The sequence below is a fragment of the Rhineura floridana genome, chromosome 1 (assembly GCF_030035675.1).
Source record: "Rhineura floridana isolate rRhiFlo1 chromosome 1, rRhiFlo1.hap2, whole genome shotgun sequence".
Taxonomy (NCBI): Eukaryota; Metazoa; Chordata; class Lepidosauria; order Squamata; family Rhineuridae; genus Rhineura; species Rhineura floridana.
In genome coordinates, this window is record NC_084480.1 from 148,446,777 (window position 1) to 148,468,147 (window position 21,371).

At 37.8% G+C, this 21,371-nt stretch overlaps 1 protein-coding gene across 1 annotated transcript in view; it reads right to left on the reverse strand.

Annotated features, from left to right (window-relative positions):
* Window positions 1-243: 243 nt before the first annotated feature.
* The window catches only part of MAN1A2 (mannosidase alpha class 1A member 2), an 82,994-nt gene continuing 61,866 nt past the window's right edge, over window positions 244-21,371 (reverse strand). Inside the window, exons 9-13 of the mRNA XM_061636508.1 lie at window positions 18,971-19,086; window positions 15,423-15,642; window positions 12,545-12,717; window positions 4,132-4,247; window positions 244-1,663 (exon numbers count right to left, since the gene is read on the reverse strand). Coding sequence (XP_061492492.1) covers window positions 1,531-1,663; window positions 4,132-4,247; window positions 12,545-12,717; window positions 15,423-15,642; window positions 18,971-19,086 — 758 coding nt within the window. The 3' untranslated portion in view covers window positions 244-1,530. The remainder of the gene's footprint in view (window positions 1,664-4,131; window positions 4,248-12,544; window positions 12,718-15,422; window positions 15,643-18,970; window positions 19,087-21,371) is intronic.

The window sequence follows — 21,371 nt, forward strand, 5'->3', positions numbered from 1 at the left end:
GGTTTCACATTAGAATGCAGCATGATCCTGACCTGAGCTGTAGATGGTGTGCCAGGTGCAAAGTGGGTACAGCAATCTCCATCCTAGGGAGTGCAATATGTAAAATGTTATCTTTTATCTTTCACCACAAGTTAAATGGTTTGCTGAGTTACAGATCTGTTACGTCCTTGAGGCACGGGATAACTTGGTTATCACTTTTTTGGATTTCAGCACTCTTGAAAAGGGATGCATACCAACAAAAATAAAGCTTGTGATCTGTATTCACCAGGAAATCAGATTCCAATATACATGAGCAATAATCACACAAAATGTTTAAATATCCAGGTCAGAAAAACCAATACTCAAAGATACTCTTTAACTGGAAGGGGGGGTTGACAGGAAAGGAGCACTTTCTACCTCAAATTGTTGTCAATGGCATTTAATAATGACAAGAATGAATTGCAAAGTAAAAATCACACTCACATTTCTATTAATCTGTTCTCTACTATCATGTATACCAGTAGGTGTTACGTTTCCAGTTACTTGGAAATCAAGTGGTATGATTTCTATTAGGTAAATGAAGGCTGACAAACTCCTCCTTAGACTCCAGCTTTTACAAAAGATCCAAAAAATGAGCACCATTTTATCCAGGTAACAGTCTTACTCAGAGGACTTGTAAAAACATATCTTACAGAACAGTTCTTCCATTTTTGAATGCCATACAAATAAAAAAACAGAGTTTAATGAAACTCCAGGCTTCGTAGACAATTTTAAGTTATTGCAACTTAGATGAACGGAATCTTGACCAAGTGGTAGATGCATTGGGAAGTTTTGTCATAATGGTGTGAGAAGCAACTCTGCAGCGCATAAATCTTTCCAGATCCTAAAATGACAGCTGGAGAGAAGTTGTTGATCTTTTCCGTCTCTCATTTACTGATGAACAATACTACAAGAACAAATGGTTGATCATTATTATTATTATGAACAATAATAAAAATAGGCAAGGGTCTGAGAGGCACTGGGAATGGCTGCCAGTCTAGACAGACTGATGAAAAGTAGAAAATTCTAAACAAGAGTAGAGGAGTTTCAGATCTGGGTGCTACTAGTGCACTTTTGTGGCCTGCCATTGTTTTGCTCATGCCATCACCAGAAGAAAAAGCAAATGACATATATCAGGAATCCACATCATATGGGCAGGAGATAGTTCACTGCAAGATGAGTAGTAGCAGTTCCACTTCACTCCTGTCACAGGGCAGCAAACATGTTTCCATGGGCTCTGAATTCTTAAAAACACCATGCTCCACTTTCTCAACTGCAAATATACAAGGTCTCTCGCTGACACACACTGCACTCGATTGTTTTGGTCATGTATAAAATGGAATTTTTAAATTTATGTACATGCTGAACAGTGCAGTTTTGATCCTCTCACAATTCAAATGTCTTCATTAATTAAACAAATGCCAATCTTCTCTCAAGCCTTAAGTCTTTAGTTGTCCATGTAAACAAAACACAGCTAAAACAAAGTATTTTGTCCTTGTCCCAGAACAGTTTCTATCGATACACATGATTTCCTGAAAGTGTTGTGTTGGCTAGATGTAAAACAGGCAAGGGGTGAGCTTCTGTGTTGAAAACCCAGTGATCCAAAGGTAGGAGATCATCATTGGAGAACAGAAGATACAAATACCTGTGAAGTTAGAGAGAGAAAACAAGTTAGAAAGAGCAACAGAATGTTTGTCACTGTGTCCGGTCTAAGCAAGATAATTTCAGGAGAATTATGGATTATAGGGTTTAAAGTAGGGATATCATCCAATTAAAGAAATTATAGCAGATCAATTGATTGAATCTGCATAATTTGTGTATGAACAGCAGCAAAAGTTCTTAAAGAGAAAAGATGTAGATGAAGTAGGAATGTTATCAGAGCAGGTGTTGTCACAAAAGAAACAGTCTCCCTTCTCTCATATGCCACCTGACTTTTTTTTTTAATAAGTACATGCTTTAAAAATTATTATGATTTTAAATCTTCTGCCCAATTAACTTGGTGCCCCTTTATAATAGATTTTTTTTATCCAATTGTCTAGAGTTCAAATACATTTTTAATAATCTCAGTTCAAAGATTTATAGAACAATATTAATAACATTGCTGCGATTGCCAAAAGTGCTCTTTGAAATAAATTGGATTCTCGCTACCTTTTCAAGACGGAAGTGTTATGAGCGTAACATTTGGCTGTAGTGATGAAATGCCAGGCTGGTGCTCACTCGCGTTAATGGAAAATGTGGTGCTGGCCCATAAGTCTCAAATGCACACCCATAAAATGTAAAATGTGATGCTGGCCTGTTGTCTCAAATGCACACCCATAAAATAAATCTTTTCATTTTTAGACCTCAAGGAGCCATCATTGGATGATACACACTACTTACTATCTTGGAGGCATTTCTTTGAAAGAATATGACAAGGCCCAGAGTTATTGTCAGAGAACAAATCCTTAATAAGACCCAATTCAAAGCCAAAACAATCTTGAGTTTTCAAGCAAGGGGCACATTAACTGTAGACTAAAACGCTTCTCAGAATTGTTCATTCAGACAAATGGATTTCAAACCATGGTATTTCCTTGTCACAGATGAAATCTCAGGAACTAACATAATGAGTAAACACATTACTCAATGCAGTTCTGCATCTTTTAAATAAAAAAATCCAAGTTCTGTGCCAAGTAACTGTAAGTTCTGTAAATTACTTTATTTCTATTCCCCACTCCCAAATTGCAAAACCTGGATTCTTTCAAAATTCAACCAAGCAAGTATCTAGGGGTGAAGGTTCAAGGAAAAATAAAAGATAAGGAGCAGACAAGAAGACTAGGAGTCTTGGTGAATAATTATATGCAGTATAGGACACAAGAGGCTCATTTATTGACACTGTAAGTTCTTCCCATGGTGTGCCAATATTTTTCAGAACTACTTCCTCCCTCCGCCACCTCACAAAAAAAATCTATACCGCTTGACACTCCTTTATGAAAAACACACAACATTTTTTTTAAAAAAACATACTGCCTTCACTAAACACCATTTTCCCTTGGGTAAGATTCACCAGGTAAATAGCATTTATAATTTAATTTTGCATGGGAAGAAAAGAAACAAGTTGTCATGCTAAACCATAGTGTAGCCACATGATCTGAATGAGTTCAGAAGCTTTCTTTTCAGTTTTTGTTTAACCATGGTTTGTTGTTTTAACCCAACCAACTAGCCATTAATCAACTGCGGTTAACGTTACCTATGGCTTGGTTGAGCTAAAGCCAACCTGAAGCCATGGCTTATTTAGTGTGATATTTGAATGTAGCCAGTAGAAAATGAAAGCAAGCCCTAGGTAAACAAACTAATAGCCTGACACTATAAAGCATACAGCAGTGACTTGTCCACCAGTCATTAGGATGTAAACACCACTAGTGCAACAGAAGACAACCCCTTAAAAAAACCCCATCAGAAAGTATTTAACATATAAGAGTATAAACTACAATTAGTAATAAGGCAAATGTTGCAAACTTTCAGGATCACAGAAGCATTGCAACATTTGCCTTGTCACTAACTAGCACTTACAGATATTATTTTGAAACTCTATTATGATATGCAAAGTATATATTATTGTGGCCTGTTTTTAAGACGCTGTCTTTCGGTCTGTTATGTTCTGGTGGGCATATCTCTTCAGTTCACCCTCCCCCCATCAATAACTTATTTGTTGACTCAAATTGTTACATTTATAAAGCATAATTCTACTACCATTCATTGAAATGGATTCCAGTTTTACAAAACGTTTAAAAATTTTGTAAGAATATAATAATACTGGACGGTATTCAACTAAATTGTTGCGTTAGTAAAACCCGGTGCAAGGATTTCTGTTAGTCCAACAGGACTTCCCCCTCTCCAACCCCTCAAATGTGCTCCAGAGAGGCAGGAGAATCCCCAGAACAGCATGTGGGAGGAGAGGGGAAATCATTCCAACAGGCAAGTGGAAATGCTCATGCTGACAGAATGATCTCCTTAGTGCTCCACTGGATACAAACTGAAATAAGCAGTAATTCTATAAACATTTGAGTATCCTTCTGTGACCATCACTGTTCCAAACTTGCTCAGAAAGATAATTAAGAAGAAAAATCTGCTTACTTTAGTGTTTCAGCAAGGAAGAAGCTTTGCTGTACATCATCATATGTAGGAGCTGATGAGTAGACATCCTTGACCCCTGAAAATCCACCACTCACTCGGCAATACTTGTCAATAGCCTATATGAGAGGGAAAAAACAGACTTAGTGCTCTACCAGACACTTTTTCACTGCTGGATCTAGTTGGCATACATTCAGTTGTATCACAGTGTGGAATACTGTATAACCAAAAAGTGATGAAGGGACAAGCATGACCTAGCACTGGATATTTGCAATTACAATATTGTAGTTGAGGCAGTTGTACAGGGGATATGAGCATGGGGCCTTATCAATATGATTGTATGGTAAAAACATGTGTAATACTATAGCCAAAATGTCCTTTTAATCTGTTCTTGCAAGCCAGTAGAAATATGGAATACAATCCCTAAACTCCTCTTTTAAATTTTTTTTGTAAAGGACTGTTCTTGCACTTTTTAAGGAATAGATCATGAAACTAGCAGCAACATATAACGTAAGCAGAAATGTTTGTCACAAATTATGCGATGATTCTTGTTCCAATAATAATTTCATTTGTGCTACTACATTTGATTGCTCCAGAATACTATTCAATTGTTTGTGGTATAAGGTGTGTCACATGAAGATGTTCATACAGGTCCCCTGCCCAAGTTCATGCGATACTCCTTCCCACTGCAGTTCCATGCAGCTCACACTGTGCAGGTGGCCCCCCCAAACCTCTAGAGGCTGCAGAGGGGGAGCAAGGGAAAACAAAGACTGGATGCATAAGTTACCTTCTGTTTTCTACAACCAATTTTATATAGCTTTCCACAATTCCCTAAGCTATTTCCATTCTTCTCTTAACCTACTGGACTCTCTCTCTCTCATATTTATAGATTTCAAAGTGCAATGTATCATTCTTTCATATGTAGAGTATTGCTAAATGTAAATGTACTGCCTTCAAGTCGATTCCGACTTATGGCGACCCTATGAATAGGGTTTTCATGAGGCTGAGAGGCAGTGACTGGCCCAAGGTCATCCAGTGGGCTTCATGGCTATGTGGGGATTCAAACCGCGGTCTCCTAGGTCGTAGTCCAGCACCTTAACAACTACACCACACTGGCTCGATTTTCATTATTTAGCATATGGTAATCTGTCAATATCATGTGAAACCAGAGAATCTCCTTTATGCGTTGATCCTTACAAAACAGTCAGCAAGCATATCTAGAGACTGAGTGGCAAGTTAACACCCAAAGTTTGATTAATAAGGTCCAGAATTGTGTGTCCAAACAGTTCTTGCTTTAGCAACACATCACAAAGTGATAAATCTTTTATGATCTCTACTGCATAACTAAAATTGAGACTATAATATAAACCAATTCTCTCTCACTGTAGCTGTTAACTCCCCTACCCCCAAGTACATGCCCACCAGGGCTGTGAAGTCGGTACGTCAAACCTTCGACTCCGACTTCTCTGTTTTTCTACTGTCTGACTCTGACTCCAACTCCGACTCCTTCATGAACACCAAATGTATATTAATTTATTAATATTAAAGTATTAATTTTATTATGAGGCTGGAGTCGGTACATTTCTACTGACTTCGACTCCGACTCCACCCAAAATTGCTTCCGACTCCAACTCCACGACTCCGACTCCACAGCCCTGATGCCCACAGTGCCAAAGACAGAATGTTACAAAGACTCTTTTCTGAAATGGGCTCATCTCATAGGAAAGAAAAAGAGATAAGGAAAACAGCTAGGCATAATGGAATCAGATGTAGATCTTCAGCCTCTATGGAAAACGGATCAATGTCCTGGACAGATGCTCATGATAATATAATAACTAGTTAGGGTTTATGATATACAGCAGCTCAACATCTTTGATCTCATGGAATATTGCTGGTTCAGGAAGTAAGAACTGCAATTCTGCCTTTTTTCATTTTCTAAGGAAATTTGATACTAGTTACTTTGCAGGAAACTTAGATGCTTAGAAAGATGCTAGTTAATTGGTATTTATTACATAATTTACTAGCTATAGCTCCCACATGAGACAGTGCTGGAAGATGAGACCCCCCAGGGGAAGAACAATGGACAAGTACGAGTAGCGCGGTGACTATTGACGCCACTGGGTCAAAGCCGAATGGAAGCCAAGAGGTTGATGTGCACAGATGCAAAAAGAGAGTCTGGAGTTGTACAACATGTACAATAGGAACATGGAACGTGAGAAACATGAACTAGGGAAAGTTAGAAATTATCAAGCAAGAAATGGAACATACCAACATTACAATACTTTGTGTGAGTGAATTAAAATGGCTGGGAATGGGACATTTTAAATCAGGCAACTACAAAATATTTTATGCAGGAAATGATCAATTAAGAAGAAGCAAGGTTGCTTTAATAGTGAGAAGTGATATAGCAAAAGCAACTAGAAGCTATAACATAAGGTCTGAGCAAGTAATATCAATGAGATTTAACGGGAAATCTATTAACATAACCATCGTCCAAGTCTATGGTCTAAAGGCAAATACAGAAGAGGAGGAATCGGAGAGATTTTACGCAGAAGTACAGAAAGAAATTGATCACACACCAAGATGTTATAATAATCATGGGGGACTGGAATGCAAAAGTAGGGAACACAGAAGAAATAGAAATTGTGGGGAAATAGGGCTTATGAATAGAAATGAAGCAGGAGAAAGTTACTGAAGTCTGTGAAGACAATAATTTGTTTCTTGCAAACACATTTTTTGAGCAACCAAAAAGACTGTACACGCTCCATTACCAAATGGTCAATAAAGGAATCAAAAACTGTGACGTTAAAATCAACCTTAACGCAAACACAGTGCTCCAAGCAAAGTTAAGGTACAAACATAAAATACATAATTATAAAATGCTATCAAAAATTTAATATGTACATAAACAGTCAATATAAAATCCCTATAAATATTTTATATAATAATAAAGATGGCCAACAAAATAATAATTAAAAAAATCAGTGCCCGTACACAGTGAAATACAAAATACATGATATAAACAAGACAATATCAATGTGAAGATAAAGGGCAACTTGTAAACAGTGGCCAATACACATAAATCAATGCCCATATGTCATTAATTGCAAAATGTATAGCATAGCCAAACGCGTTTCGACAATTAGTCTTCTTCAGTGGCTTTCATGATGAGTATACCCTAACAAAGGGCAAAAAATATAATTAAGAACATTAAATACTAATGGTGAATGGCTCCGAGTAAAGAATGTTACACAACTGTTAAAACAGACACCATAAATCCACTTACTTTTGTGTATTATGTTCTAAGATATGAACTGATACGTGGGCTGTTCATTAACTCAATTATTCTGCATAAAAGTAATTATAAATTAAGTTTCAGACTAATACAATAGAAATTATAACAATAGTGGGTGAAATAATTTTATACGTAAAAAACATATATACATACCATTTCCTTCTGTCAATCAATTATAAAAATATATATATTGACAATTTTACCAACGTAACATATCCTAGGGATGTTACTGTATTTAATCAGCCAAGTCATTATAGGAGGGTAAGCCTGTAGATGTAACACAGCTGTAGGAACTACGCCTCCAGGCACTCGGTCCATGCCATATCTCAGCTGAATTAGCTCAACTATTTTGCATTAACCCTGAATGGGTTACCGGAGGCACCTCAATATAAGAATACTATAGACCACCTGTATGCCAATAAACTGTCTAAATAGCTATAAATTAACATGCATGTGTATTATGTGTATTGGCCACTGTTTACAAGTTGCCCTTTATCTTCACACTGATATTGTCTTGATTATATCATATATTTTGTATTTCACTGTGTATGGGCACTGATTTTTTTAAATTATTATTATTTTGCTGGCCATCTTTATTATTATATAAAATACTTACAGGGATTTTATATTGACTGTTTACATACATATTTTTATTTATTTATTTATTATTTAATTTGTATCCTGCCCTTCCTCCCAGCAGGAGCCCAGGTAGGCAAACAAAGTGCTAAAAACACTTTAAAACATCATAAAAACAGATCTTAAAATACATTAAAACAAAACAGCGTTAAAATATTTTAAAAAAAACTTTAAAAAACAGTTAAAACCATATATTTTACATATTAAATTTTTGATATCATTTTATAATTATGTATTTTATGTTTGTACCTTAACTTTGTTTGGAGCAATATAGGAATCAAAGTAACTATATAATTGGAAAAGTTCCATACTTTCTGCAAAAACAAGACCAGGAGCAGACCGCGGTACAGATCGTGAACTGGTAATATTGAAAATCAGAGTAAAGCTAAAGTAGTAACAACAAAGCAACCATAATGCCAAAATAGAATTTAAATAACATCCCAGAAGAATGTAAAGATCAAATAAGGAACAGATTTGAGACTTTAAACTGAGTTGACGGAGAACCAGAAGAACTATCGATTGAAGTCAGAAACATCATCAGGGAAGAATGCAAAAAGAAAATACCTCTAGTTAAAAAGAGAAAAAGACCTCAATGGATGACTGATGAAACTCTTAAAATGGTTAAAGAAAGAAGGAAAACAAAAGCAAAAAGAGATAGAAACATGGTTAGAACCCTAAATGCAATAATACAGAGACTAGTATGTATGGACAAAGAGAACTATTACAACAGTCGTTGTACAGAAATAGTAGAAGATAATAAAAAAGGTAGAACAAGAGCACTATTCCAAACGATTAGAGAAATTAAAGGGAAATTTAAAACAAGAGTAGGGATGTTGAATAATCAACAGGGGAACAAACTAAATGACCGAGATAAAATAAAAGGAAGATGGAAGCAATACATTGAAGAATTATAGAAAGGAGATGCAAGAATGACAGTTTCATTCACGGAGGAATCATATGATCAAGAACCAGAAATTTTATGTGTGGTGTAAGCTGCTATTAAAATACTTGGAAGAAACAAATCACAAGGAATAGATGACATACCAATAGAGTTGCTACAAGCTACTGAGACTGAATCTGTCCAAAGTTTGACAAAAATTTGTCAACAAATACGGAAAATAAAACAATCGCCCACAGACTGGAAGTGTTCGATATACATCCCAATTCCAAAGAAAGGGGATCCCAGGGAATGCAGTAATTATCGAACTATTGCCTTAATATCTCATGCAAGTAAAGTAATGCTCAAGATTCTACAGCAAAGGCTCTTACCATATATGGAGTAAGAAATGCCAGATGTCCATCCTGGATTTAGAAAGGGAAGAGGTACAAGTGGTCATATTGCAAACATATGTTGGATAATGGAACGGACCAAGGAATTTCAGAAGAAAATCACCATGTGCTTTATAGATTACAGCAAAGCCTTTGATTGTGTAGATCATGAAAAACTATGGAATGCTTTAAAAGAAATGGGGTGCCACAGCATCTGACTCTTCTGATGCGCAAGCTATACTCTGGACAAGAGGCTACTGTAAGGACAGAATATGGAGAAACTGATTGGTTCCCTATTGGAAAGGGTGTGAGACGGGTGTATTTTATCACCCTATTTGTTTAATCTATATGCAGAACATATCATATGGAAAGCTGGATTGGACCAAGATGAAGGAGGTGTGAAAATCGGAAGGAGAAATATCAATAATTTAAGATATGCAAACGATATCATACTACTAGCAGAAACCAGTAATGATTTGCAATGAATGCTGATGAAAGTTAAAGAGGAAAGCACAAAAGCAGGACTACAGTTGAATATCAAGAAGACTAAAGTAATGACAACAGATTTATGTAACTTTAAAGTTGACAATGAGGACACTGAACTTGTCAAGGATTATCAATACCTTGGCATAGTCATTAACCAAAATGGAGACAATAGTCAAGAAATCAGAAGAGGGCTAGGACTCGGTAGGGCAGCTATGAGAGAACTAGAAAAGGTCCTTATATACAAAGATATATCACTGAACATCAAAGTCAGGATCATTCAGACCATGGTATTCCCAATCTCTATGTATGGATGTGAAAGTTGGACAGTGAAAAAAGTGGGTAAGAGAAAGATAAACTCATTTGAAATGTGGTGTTGGAGGAGAGCTTTGCGCATACCATGGACCACAGAAAAGACAAATAATTGTGTGTTAGAACAAACTAAACCAGAGCTATCACTAGAAGCTAAAATGATGAAACTGAGGTTATCATACTTTGGACACATAATGGGAAGACATGATTCACTAGAAAATACAATAATGCTGGGAAAAACAGAAGGGAGTAGAAAAAGAGGAAGACCAAACAAGAGATGCATTGATTCCATAAAGGAAGCCACAAACCTGAACTTATAAGATCTGAACAGGGTGGTTTATAAGAAGTGCTATTGGGGGGCACTGATTCATAGGGTCACCATAACTCATAATTGACCTGAAGGCATGTAACACACACAGCTCCCACAAAGAGCAACAGACCAATGGGAAGTTTAACTTTTTTGATGGCTACAGCATGAAGAATTATAGTGCAAAACTTCAGAATAAAAAGTATTTTGAGGGATATTTATTTATTTAGTTTCATTTATAGACCGCCCATAACCAATGGCTCCCTGGGCGGTGTACAACATATAAAAATACAATATAAAATACAAGTACGTTAAACAATATCAAAACAACTAAAGCAATTAACACATCAAAATACTTAAAAATATATTAAATATATTTAAAATTTAAAATTTGATCCCAAGTAGGAGTTTGCAAAAGCTCTTGCAACATGGTGAAAATGCCTTTGCACCATTCAATCTCTGACTTCACATGATTCTCCCTTGCCTCAGATTCACCCATCACTACATCAAGTGAAATAAACAGAACATCACGTGCCCATATCTTCCTCTACAGTTACTATGGACCCCTGTAGCCTACTCTTATGGGCAAATATCCAATTTGTCCTAGTAAATTTGCATATTAAGTCCCACTGAAGTCAATGAGACTTGCCGCCAAATACACGTGTGTAGAATTATGTTGTATTGCATAGGACTGCAGCTCACGTATAATATTGATAAGGTTGAACTGAAAACCCATTCACTGCACTCCTCTGTCTTGAGAGTTTTCCCCTCTAAAATATAATTTTCTTCTGTTTCTACATGAAAATGTTCAGGCTTACATTCTTCTTCTAAGCCCAGATAATAAAACACTGCTTTGTTTACTAAAATGTTAACAATTTCTAAATTTTCAACTTTCATCTCAATCTATTTTCCAAATTGACTGACTTCAATCCTGCACTTGCTTACCTGTTGAACTAAACAGAATTTATTTCTGAGTAGAAATGTATAGGATTGTGCTGTAAAGACAGACTTTGGTATACTTTAGAGTGCAGCAGCTTGTAGCTCCATCTCTAACATTTGTGTGTATCTGCCATTATTATCTTAATAAAACAAAAGCATTTATAATTTAAAATTCAAAAAATATACTAAATTGTACAATGCTACATGTTTAAGCAGTGAACTATCACGGTCAATTTAAGAACATAAATTGCAAATCTAGTTTGATAAGAAATTGATTATTTCACTTCCCCTCAAATTTGATTGTTTTCCTTAAAAAACAAACCACTTATTTCCCCCTTACCACCCCATGGCTTCAACATTTCCAGAACTGTTACATCTCCAATTTTCTCACTGTATGACACACATGCATTTAATAACTGTAGGGGTAATGCAGCCAATAAAACAGTCACACCTAGGCCTACATGTAGCCCCAAACGCTTTGACTCAGACAACACAATGAAGGAGAATCACATGGTGCCACTCTTCATTGCACCATTTGAGACTACATTGGGGCTATATATCAATGTTCCCACTTTAAAAAAAAAACAAAACACACCTTTCTATATATAAGCTCCTTTTCCACGTGTCAGGTGCTCCCCAACATCCTAGCTTTCTTTTTGTATCAGATTCCTGTATGGGGCATCATAGATGACACCCCACATGCAATCAGAAGTGATACAACTCCATAAGAGGCATATTCTTCTCCTGTGTTTCAGCTCTCAAGTAATATATAAGTCTCTGCTGAAAAAATATGTCTAATTCAACTGTATGATTAGAGAATGCTTTCATTTCACAGCTCAGTTCATTATCTGTAGGTCTTCTGAAATAGTACTTTTAAGATATAATTGAGTTCTCTAGCATGAGTAAAGCTTTTGTGAAGTCTGGTCTATTGACCTAAAAGGAGAACTAGGAACTAGAACTCCATTTCATTCCTGGAACTGCTATTTGCCTGATGCATAGTTAAGTCATTTTCCCTATATGTGAATGAATGAATACATTTATTTCGGTCCATGACCTATATGAGCTTTTATTTCTTCACATGTGAAGCAGGCAACTATTCAGCAAGACAATATTCCTCATACATTACCAGACAGTAAACATTTTTACTTTCATACAGAAAAACAGTCAGTTGTTACCTGTACTGCCTCCCAGCCCCACTGCCTGTATTTTGGATCATGCGTGAATCGCCACATGTACCAATAGGTCTCTATCACCTCTGGCCTTAAAATGTAGTATTTTTCATTCTGGCGCACTGCTACTGCCTCCACACCACCATCAAATTTGAAAGCTTCAGGACCCAGTTTTAATGCTGCAAAGGAAGGGGGGAAGTGAGAAACATTTAATGACCCTCTATCATGCTGGATTAAAGCTTTCCTGTGTAAAATAAAAAAGCAGGGGCAATATCTAAGACTTTTTTTTAGAACAGACATAATAAATATCACACAATAGCCCATGTAACATCGCATTTAATATTGTGCAGTTAATGAATATCAGCCAAAGACATTATTTTCTTCCTTAGAGAAAAACACTCTTCTGCTCAGTTCTACGAAACCTTGCGTCTAGAAGGTTTTGTGCACTTGCAGAGCAATGCTATGTACATTTATCCAGAATTGCATATAACGGGGCTTACTCTCTATTAAGTGTGTTTAGGATTGCAACCTTTACCTTCAAGTTTGGATCTTGTCAGTGTTCTTCCATATGTACAAAGAATGCCAAACAGAAACCCTTAATTTCAAATGACCTCTATCTCTAAGCAGTTACAAATTTATACTTTTTTCTTGGCAATTTAACTCACCTTGATTTAAAATCAATCCACTCAATTCATTTGTTAAATACATTACTATTAAAGTGGTCTCCACTTCAGTATTTTCAGGCAACGACCCTATACATACCTACCTAGACGTTCTACTGAATTCATTTGGGCTTATGTCATGAGTAGACAGGGATTGTCCTATCAGGTTGTTTTAATTTCTCTACTCATATTGACATTGACTCTGCTACATCTACCTCAAACCTCTTCTCTCACACATATCACTAGAAATAATAAAACAAATACTAAGTCTGAAAATAATTCAATCCATCTTCATGTTCTCAGTCACAACTAACAGTGCAATGCTATACATATCTAAAGAAAATCCCATTCAGTAGTCTTATTCACAGGTATACAGTCACATACGTGGGCCTAAGTCTCCAATTACATGAATGGGACTTTCTCCAATGTAGATACATAAAGGATTGTGCTGTAAATCCATAATCTAGATAGATTTATTTCAATCAGTCATGTGGATTTGTGAAAGGTAATAAGCGCAGCTGTTACCTTTGCAGGAAAATGGTGAGAGCTTATATTTTATTTTAAAATCTGCTCTTCATATTCTAAATTGAAGTGTACATTTAAATATATGTATTTTTAAAAAACTAGTTTAGAAGGAAATTTGAATCTAATGCAAACATATTAAAGCCTACATTTATACTTGTTCAAACTGAATCATGAACATCTACTAAGCAGACTAAGGGAGCAATCCAAAACCAAGGATGAGGGGGGTTTGGAATAGGTGGATCTTTGGCTGAGTTTACGCTAAGCCGGCTGAAGTTCCTCAGCCCAGCTCAGCTGGAGATACACTACTGTAAGTCTTCCATCCCAGCTCAGCGAGGTAAGTCCCAAAAAAGGGATGTGGCAGGGTTGACTTAGCTCCATTCCAAACATCTTTCAGCTCAGTCACATGACCTAGCAACTCAGTGGAAGTTGCAGTGGCAAAAAGGATGATTTAGTCAAACTCTATTTTAAAGACTTGCTTTCCCTGTGCCAGGTCAGCTGGCAATAGCCCCTCTCCTGAAAGGAGTTTGGAATAGGGTAATTTACTGCAGCTTAATTTAACCAGCATAATTTACACTGGCTTCCTATCGATTGGATTGCTCTGTTACAACGCAATCCAAACCCAAGATCCATAAGGATGAGAGAGTTTGGATCTTATGCTTTCTCGGCTAAGCCAGGGTGACGCTGGAGTTAAGTCCCTCACTCTGGCTGAGCCACAGGTCTGCGGGCTCATCTGAGCTAACTTACTAAGTCCCCCAAAAAAGGAGTGATCCGGGGGAGTGTTGAGGGTGAGGCAGGACAAGGAGAGACTTGCATCTAAACCCTCTTCAGCTCAGTCATGCGACTGAGGGACCAATCCTCAAAACTTGGACCAACGCTCACCTGCTAGTTCAGGCAACAGTTACCCCTCCCACAGGCTCCTGAATGGAGTTTAAAATAGGGGTAGCTTGCGCTAGTGTAAGTTACACTGGCCTAAGTTACATCAACTTCCTATATTTAGGATTGTTCTGCTATTAAAGACTGCTTTTCTATGTGAAAGAGAGAACCATGATAAATACCTATTGTATCTCTAAGGATAAATGACACAACATCATCTATTGCAATTATTATAGGCTTCCTACTGAACTCAACTCAGGGGCTAGCAACTCATCAGAAGTGCGAGAATCCAGAAGATGTAGGCTCAATTTTTCCTATAATAATGCAAAGCACAATTTTGGATCATCTTTTTGCTTTTGCATCATTTTTGCTACTTCATCAAGAAAAATACAAGAACTCAAACACAGATTATTTCTCAACTTTTAAGGATGTGCAAAAAGTTTTATGATGCGCATCCAGTGAAATTGTTTGAAGGTAACAGTAAGAACACTCTCACTATTCTGGTTTCCAATATCACAGGATTTTACTGTGAGATTTAACAGTCTCATTTTACAGGGCTCAAGCAATTCATGACTACCAGAATCCAACAGTGCAATTATGCAGTTTTCTCTCTTAGCAAAATTAGGCTTAAATACATACAGCACATTCTCCATTCAAACTCAAAATATCAGACATGAGCTCAAAAAACACCTCTCACAAAGTTTACACTTTCTCCCTCTTTTCTTGTTTGTCTAACTGCTTCAAGTCTAGCTCCATTACAATTAATAAGATGAAATATTAAGGAAAAACGCCACCCAAAACTTAAGATGGGAAAGGATACCTACTTGTCCTGTCATACGATTCATGACAGGTATGTGCAATTTCTGCGCCAAGTTGTAGGTAGTGTCCAGCCTTATCATCTCGGGAACTATCTGCTCCAAGAGCAAACATTCCCCCAGCAAAGCATGTGAGATGGCCCATCTTTCTCTCAAGGTGCCCATTCTTCCACTCCCCAATAAAAGTTAGGCCTCCACTGGACTTTCTGATAAGGTGTTTCTCTATGGCCTGTAAGGAAAAATGGGTAAGCTTTAGTTACCTCACATGTTCAATATCACATGTACTTCAATATTCAATAGCACAAGTGCATCTTTTATGCTTTGTATTAATTTCAACGATATATTTCCAAGCAAGTCATTTCTCTCCCGAGAATCACATAGTTACGTACTACTACTACTAAATAACAGTGATAAACTTTCAGAAGGGAGTCCTCAAAATAAGATGGAAGATAAGTAACTACTCCCCTACTTGAATGTTTTGAGAGGGAGAGGGGGAGGGGGAGAGAGTAGTGGGGGGGGGAGAGAAATGTCACCTAGCTCCTGTCATATATGATAACTAAACATTTAATCCTCAGAATCCTTCCTCACAGAACTAGAGGTGCAGACAGGTGAAGCAGAACAGCAGAGACGTAGCTTAAGGAGTCACACCTCATTCTTCTTCCCTCTTCCCCAGAGGTAGTCGCCGCCGGGATCACATCACACCAGTATTGTTCGATCTACACTGGCTTCCAGTTGTCTTCCGGGCCCAATTCAAGGTGTTGGTATTAACCTTTAAATCCCTATACGGTCTCGGCCCAGTTTATCTAAAGGAGTGCCTTCAACGCCACCAATTATGCCGCCCGACAAGATCAGCTACACAGGGCCTTCTCTCAATCCCGCCGACAAAAACAGCTAGATTGGCGGGAACTAGAGAGAGGGCATTCTCAGTGGCGGCCCCCACTCTCTGGAACTCCCTCCCACAAGACCTACGGCACGCCTCTTCCCTAAATGTATTCCGTAAAGCCTTAAAGACCTGGCTCTTTCAACAGGCCTTTGGGATTTCCGGGGAGGGTTAATTGTTATGACTGAAATGTCTCTTACCCTGCATTAGTGCTGTTGTTGCTGCTGTATTGTTTTTATTGTATTATTGTATTTTATCACATTGTGTTTTAACTGTTACATGTACGTCGCCTAGAGTGGCCATCGGCCAGATAGGCGACACAGAAATTAAATTATTATTATTATTAACGGTGGAGATCTGGCTTTGTTGTTTGAGCATGTACGCACAGATAACTGGATGACTGAGTCTTGATGCAGCTTTTCTCGAAAGAGACAAGGCAATCATCTATTCCAGCCTTCCCCAACCTGGCACCCTCCAGATGTTGTTGAACTCCAACTCCTATCAACCCCAGACAGCATGGCCAACGGGGGAGCTGTAGTCCAGGTAAGGCCATTCTATTAGACCAGGGCATTCAGACGCCATCAGCCTAGCAGTTCTTCAATGCTGTGGTAAAGTTGATTCCTTGCTTCTCTGAACCCTTTTCTCACCAAAGTAGACAAATTCAGCGGGCCTTTGTGCTAACAGAGGAACTCTTGTTCAGGTTCAGTGACTGAGGAGGCACATTTTAGCCTGGAAGTTGGAGCTGTGGCTTCTGTTACACAGTAGCAGCTCAGCCAATGGCCACAGAGATTTCCAAGATTGCAGCCCAGGTCTATCCTGAGGGATTGCTTTTTTGCAGTGTCAAGACTATTATGTTTCGCATATGCCTATTTTGAGCTTTATAGTCAACAGCCTATTTGGCTGTGGTCAAGCATATTTCATGAGGTTAAGGATGCCACTGTGTAGGTGGTATCTTACTGTTTTTATTCATTGTAATGTCATTTGTTAGCAAGAACAGGAATGAGGTCTGTTTGGGTAGCAGCAGTTATGGAAAAACCTAGCAGCATAGTAAAAGATTTCTCACTTTCTATCTGCTTGAACGTGAGTGGGGAACCTGTGGCCCTCTGGATATTGCTGGTTTGAGAGCCTGCACTAACTGGGAGGTATCTGTTCACCCTTCTTAATCATTTAAAAATGTAGAATAATTGTAAAAACCTACTCTTTAGAACATGGATTTACTGAGAAGATTACAAGCGCCAAATACTCTAGAAACCTGCAACCCTCAAGGTTTTGCTCCCTTTATCCCTGACCACTGGCCATACTGGCTGGGGCTGATGGGAGTTGTAGTCCAAACATCTGGAGGACACCAGGATGAGGAAGGCTGCTATAGAATCAGGAACTTCACTTTAAAAAGACAACCAACTTGAACAAGAGGTAGGTTACAACTCCAGACTTAAGAACAGCACAGAAATTACTCTTTGCTCCCAGAACTGTATGGTCCAGTCACTCTACTTATAAAACTATAGTTATATATAACTTATATAACTAGGGAGATATTTGTATGTGTATATCATAGAATCATTGAGTTGGAAGGGACCTACAAGGCCATCGAGTCCAACCCCCTGCTCAATGCAGGAATCCAACTTGAAGCATACCTGACAGGTGCCTGTCCAGCTGCCTCTTGTCAAAAGTCCTGAAAACAGTCAGTGTTTTACTCTTATGGTAGAGGTGGATGCAAATACTGCTAGTAGTTTTAAAAAATATATTATTAATCATAGAAATGGCTGTAAAAGGAAGCAGACCTTAGTAAAGACTGGCATCTCTTTCTATCAACTTCTAATTGAGAAGGGCCACAATTCAGTGGTAGGGCATCTGCCTTGCATGCAGAACATCCCAGGTTCAGTCGCCAGCATCTCCAGGCAGAACTTGGAGAGAACCCTGCCTGAAACCTAGAGAGCTGCTGCCAGCCAGTGTAAGCAATCCTAAGCTAGAGGGACCAATGATCTGATCCAGTGTAAGGCAGCTTTCTATGTTCCTAATGCTAATCTTTGCCACTGAGGTTCCCAATTCAACAGTTACTCTGACACTGCAGTGATTAATAAAAAAAAACTGCAATATTTTGCTCAAACTCAATGTTTCGAATATGCATTTGCTTGCACATGCTTGGCCACTAAAATGAACAAGCCTAGGAAGCTTAACTCAGGATGTCAGCCAGTATTTGTTCAGTTTCAATGCTTTTGAAACAATTTGGGTCTAGTTCTTAGCATTTTCACAGCATTCACACTGCTAATCATTTATAGTAAAATACGGTGCTTTATCTGCACAACTTGTGATCTACCAAATGTAGATCACACCAGCCCACCAGCCAAGAGTGGCCTGCAAGGGCTTAACAAACCTCCTGTTTCTGCTGCCTGCCTGTGTCTAGAAAAACAGATGTGGGTAGAGGGGTGGATTAGGTTTATTCAACACCTGACAGGCCCAACATGTGGCTAGCAGGCTGTGTTCAGACTGGTGAGCTTTATATTTTTACAACACTGGCTTCACAACTGAATAAAGACAAGAATTACATCATATATATCTTGCTTCCCTAAAAGGAGTTAGAAACAAAACAATGCTCTTCTTTTTAAAGATTTTTTTTAAAAAATTACATTCATATTATGTATGTGGGGAATGGGCAAAATCAATACACTATAATCACCTCAATAGCATCATCATACATTTTCCTTGCTTCCATGTCCATCTTATCTGACATCAGCCACGCTTTCAGCAAGTACTCATAGAAACTATCTCCCAAACCACCCATGGATGTGTGATCTGCAACAAAGGAGGAGAAAGTATGTGTAAAAATGGGTACATGTAATACCACCTGGATGTGCTAGAACAAAACCCATACAGTTGTGTCCCATGTTCGTCATACTCAGAGTAGACCCACTGAAATTAATGGACATACCTAGAGACAGCTCTTAGTCTGGAAAAAAAACTATGTTTTTAAAATCCTCTCCATCAATATATACAATAGGATTGAGGGTTCCCTTGGATTTTTTTCTTAGAACCTGCTTCTACAAGCATGGCGTTTTACATATTGGGTATATTAAAAATAACTCATCTTGCATCACAAATCATCTTACATTACTGACACAGAAAAACAAGTCATTTTCTTATCATCGATTCATTTAGCAAAGCTTTGGCTCTGCACCACAAGAATTTAAATGCAGATGTTTAATAAAGCAAACAAACATACCTAATTTCAGACCCATGATCAAATATACAATTAGATATCAGGTTGTGTCCAGAAATAGATTATGCTTAGATGACGCCCGCTGAAATCAGTGGGACTAAAGTTAGTCATAACTAATTTAAGTCTTATTGATTTCAATGGATCTAGAATAAGCATGACTAAGTCTAGATTCAACCCTATGCAATAAAATAAATGTCAACACACAGAGAAGGAATCTTTTTATATATTTTTCCCACAAACCAGTAATGATACATTGCCAAATATTTAACACTGAATGCTCAGATTATATCCTGCCATCATGCCTTAGCAATCTCTGCATTTCCTTAGATCAAACCTAAACAGCAAAGGAACTGTGATATCTTGGCATACGTACAGACAAGGTCCTTACAAGATTCTTATTTTAAGCCACAACATTTTGAAAGTTATATTTGTTTTGATCTTTTTTTAGCTTATTGTTGATCTTAATTGTTTTTGAATGTTCTTAAATACCTGTTTTTAACTGTCTATTATTGATAATTTTAATGTTCTATTTTGTTTTTTTGTAAACCACCTTGAAGTTTTATTTCAAGTGGTATATAAATGTTAAATAAAGAAATAAAGTTTACTACAATATTTGAGTTGCTTCACAATTTTCTTGATGTGTATCTTCATAATATCCCTCTTGGGTAGGAAAATACAGATTTGTTGTCCACAGAGATTAACAGAGATAGAGGCTGCCCCATGACTTCAAAAATCCAGAATGAGCATTAGTAAACCTGAAGTTCATGCACATCCTCCTTCCCTTCCCTTGTGCATAGTTAATAGCAAACCACAAGAATGACGTTTCATCTGAATATGGCAAAATATGGTTTGCATAAGCTATAGTTTGTTCTTAAACCAGGATTAGACCCCAGTTTGAGAGCATACTATTGCCAACTGTAGTTTGCCACACAATAGAAATGGACGCTTCTATTCCCCTCCCCTCATGGGTGACAGTGAAAGGGGAGGATGGAGTATGTGAGTGCCAATCCTTCTCATGCCAGCAAACCATGCCAGAATTCAACCATAACATTCCCTATATTGTGTGCCACCATCAGTATCCTAAAACAAATAGTTCATGGTACAATCCTGCCATGTGGAACCGGCCATGGCTACAGTCTCTCCCACTGGCCAGTCAGTGTTATTAACAAGACCTAAAATATGAAAATAGTACTGCATTGTACTCTAAAAATATATACCAAAAATATAGATACAATTAAACCAAAAAGTGTAATATATATTGGTATATAGGAATACTGGTTGAGAATCCGTTTTGACTTCATGGTTTTTTCAGTCCTCTCCAATTAATCTGCATCCAAGCCCTTTATGTGCACAATTAGCCAATAGAAGTTCTTTTACCTATGCAGATGCTGTTTCAATGGTAGGCTGTTAGCTGTTAGCACAACTTACTATTATGTCTAGCTATGTAATATTTTCCTACCATCATGCAGCATCACATGGGGACACAGCGCGGTGTCAGGGCAGCAAGTGAGGTGGGGGCTGATACTGTGTGTGTGTGTCCATGCACACACACACACACTAAGACTGAAGTCTCTTCAAAACCATCTTAATCTCAATGAAGGTCCCCTGCCAGACAACCCTGCACCTTTGCTTTCCCCCAGGACCCTTGGATATCAGTGCTGGTGAAATGCGAAGTTTTCATTTCATGTATCATAGAAAAACTTCCCCCAATTCTTAACACCAGCCTTTCCCAACCTTTGGGTCCCCAGATGTTGCTGGACTACAGTTCTCATAATTTCTGACCATTGATCATGCTAGTTGGGGATGATGCGAGCTGTACCCCAGCAACATTTGGGGAAAGACTGTTTTATATCATCAAAGC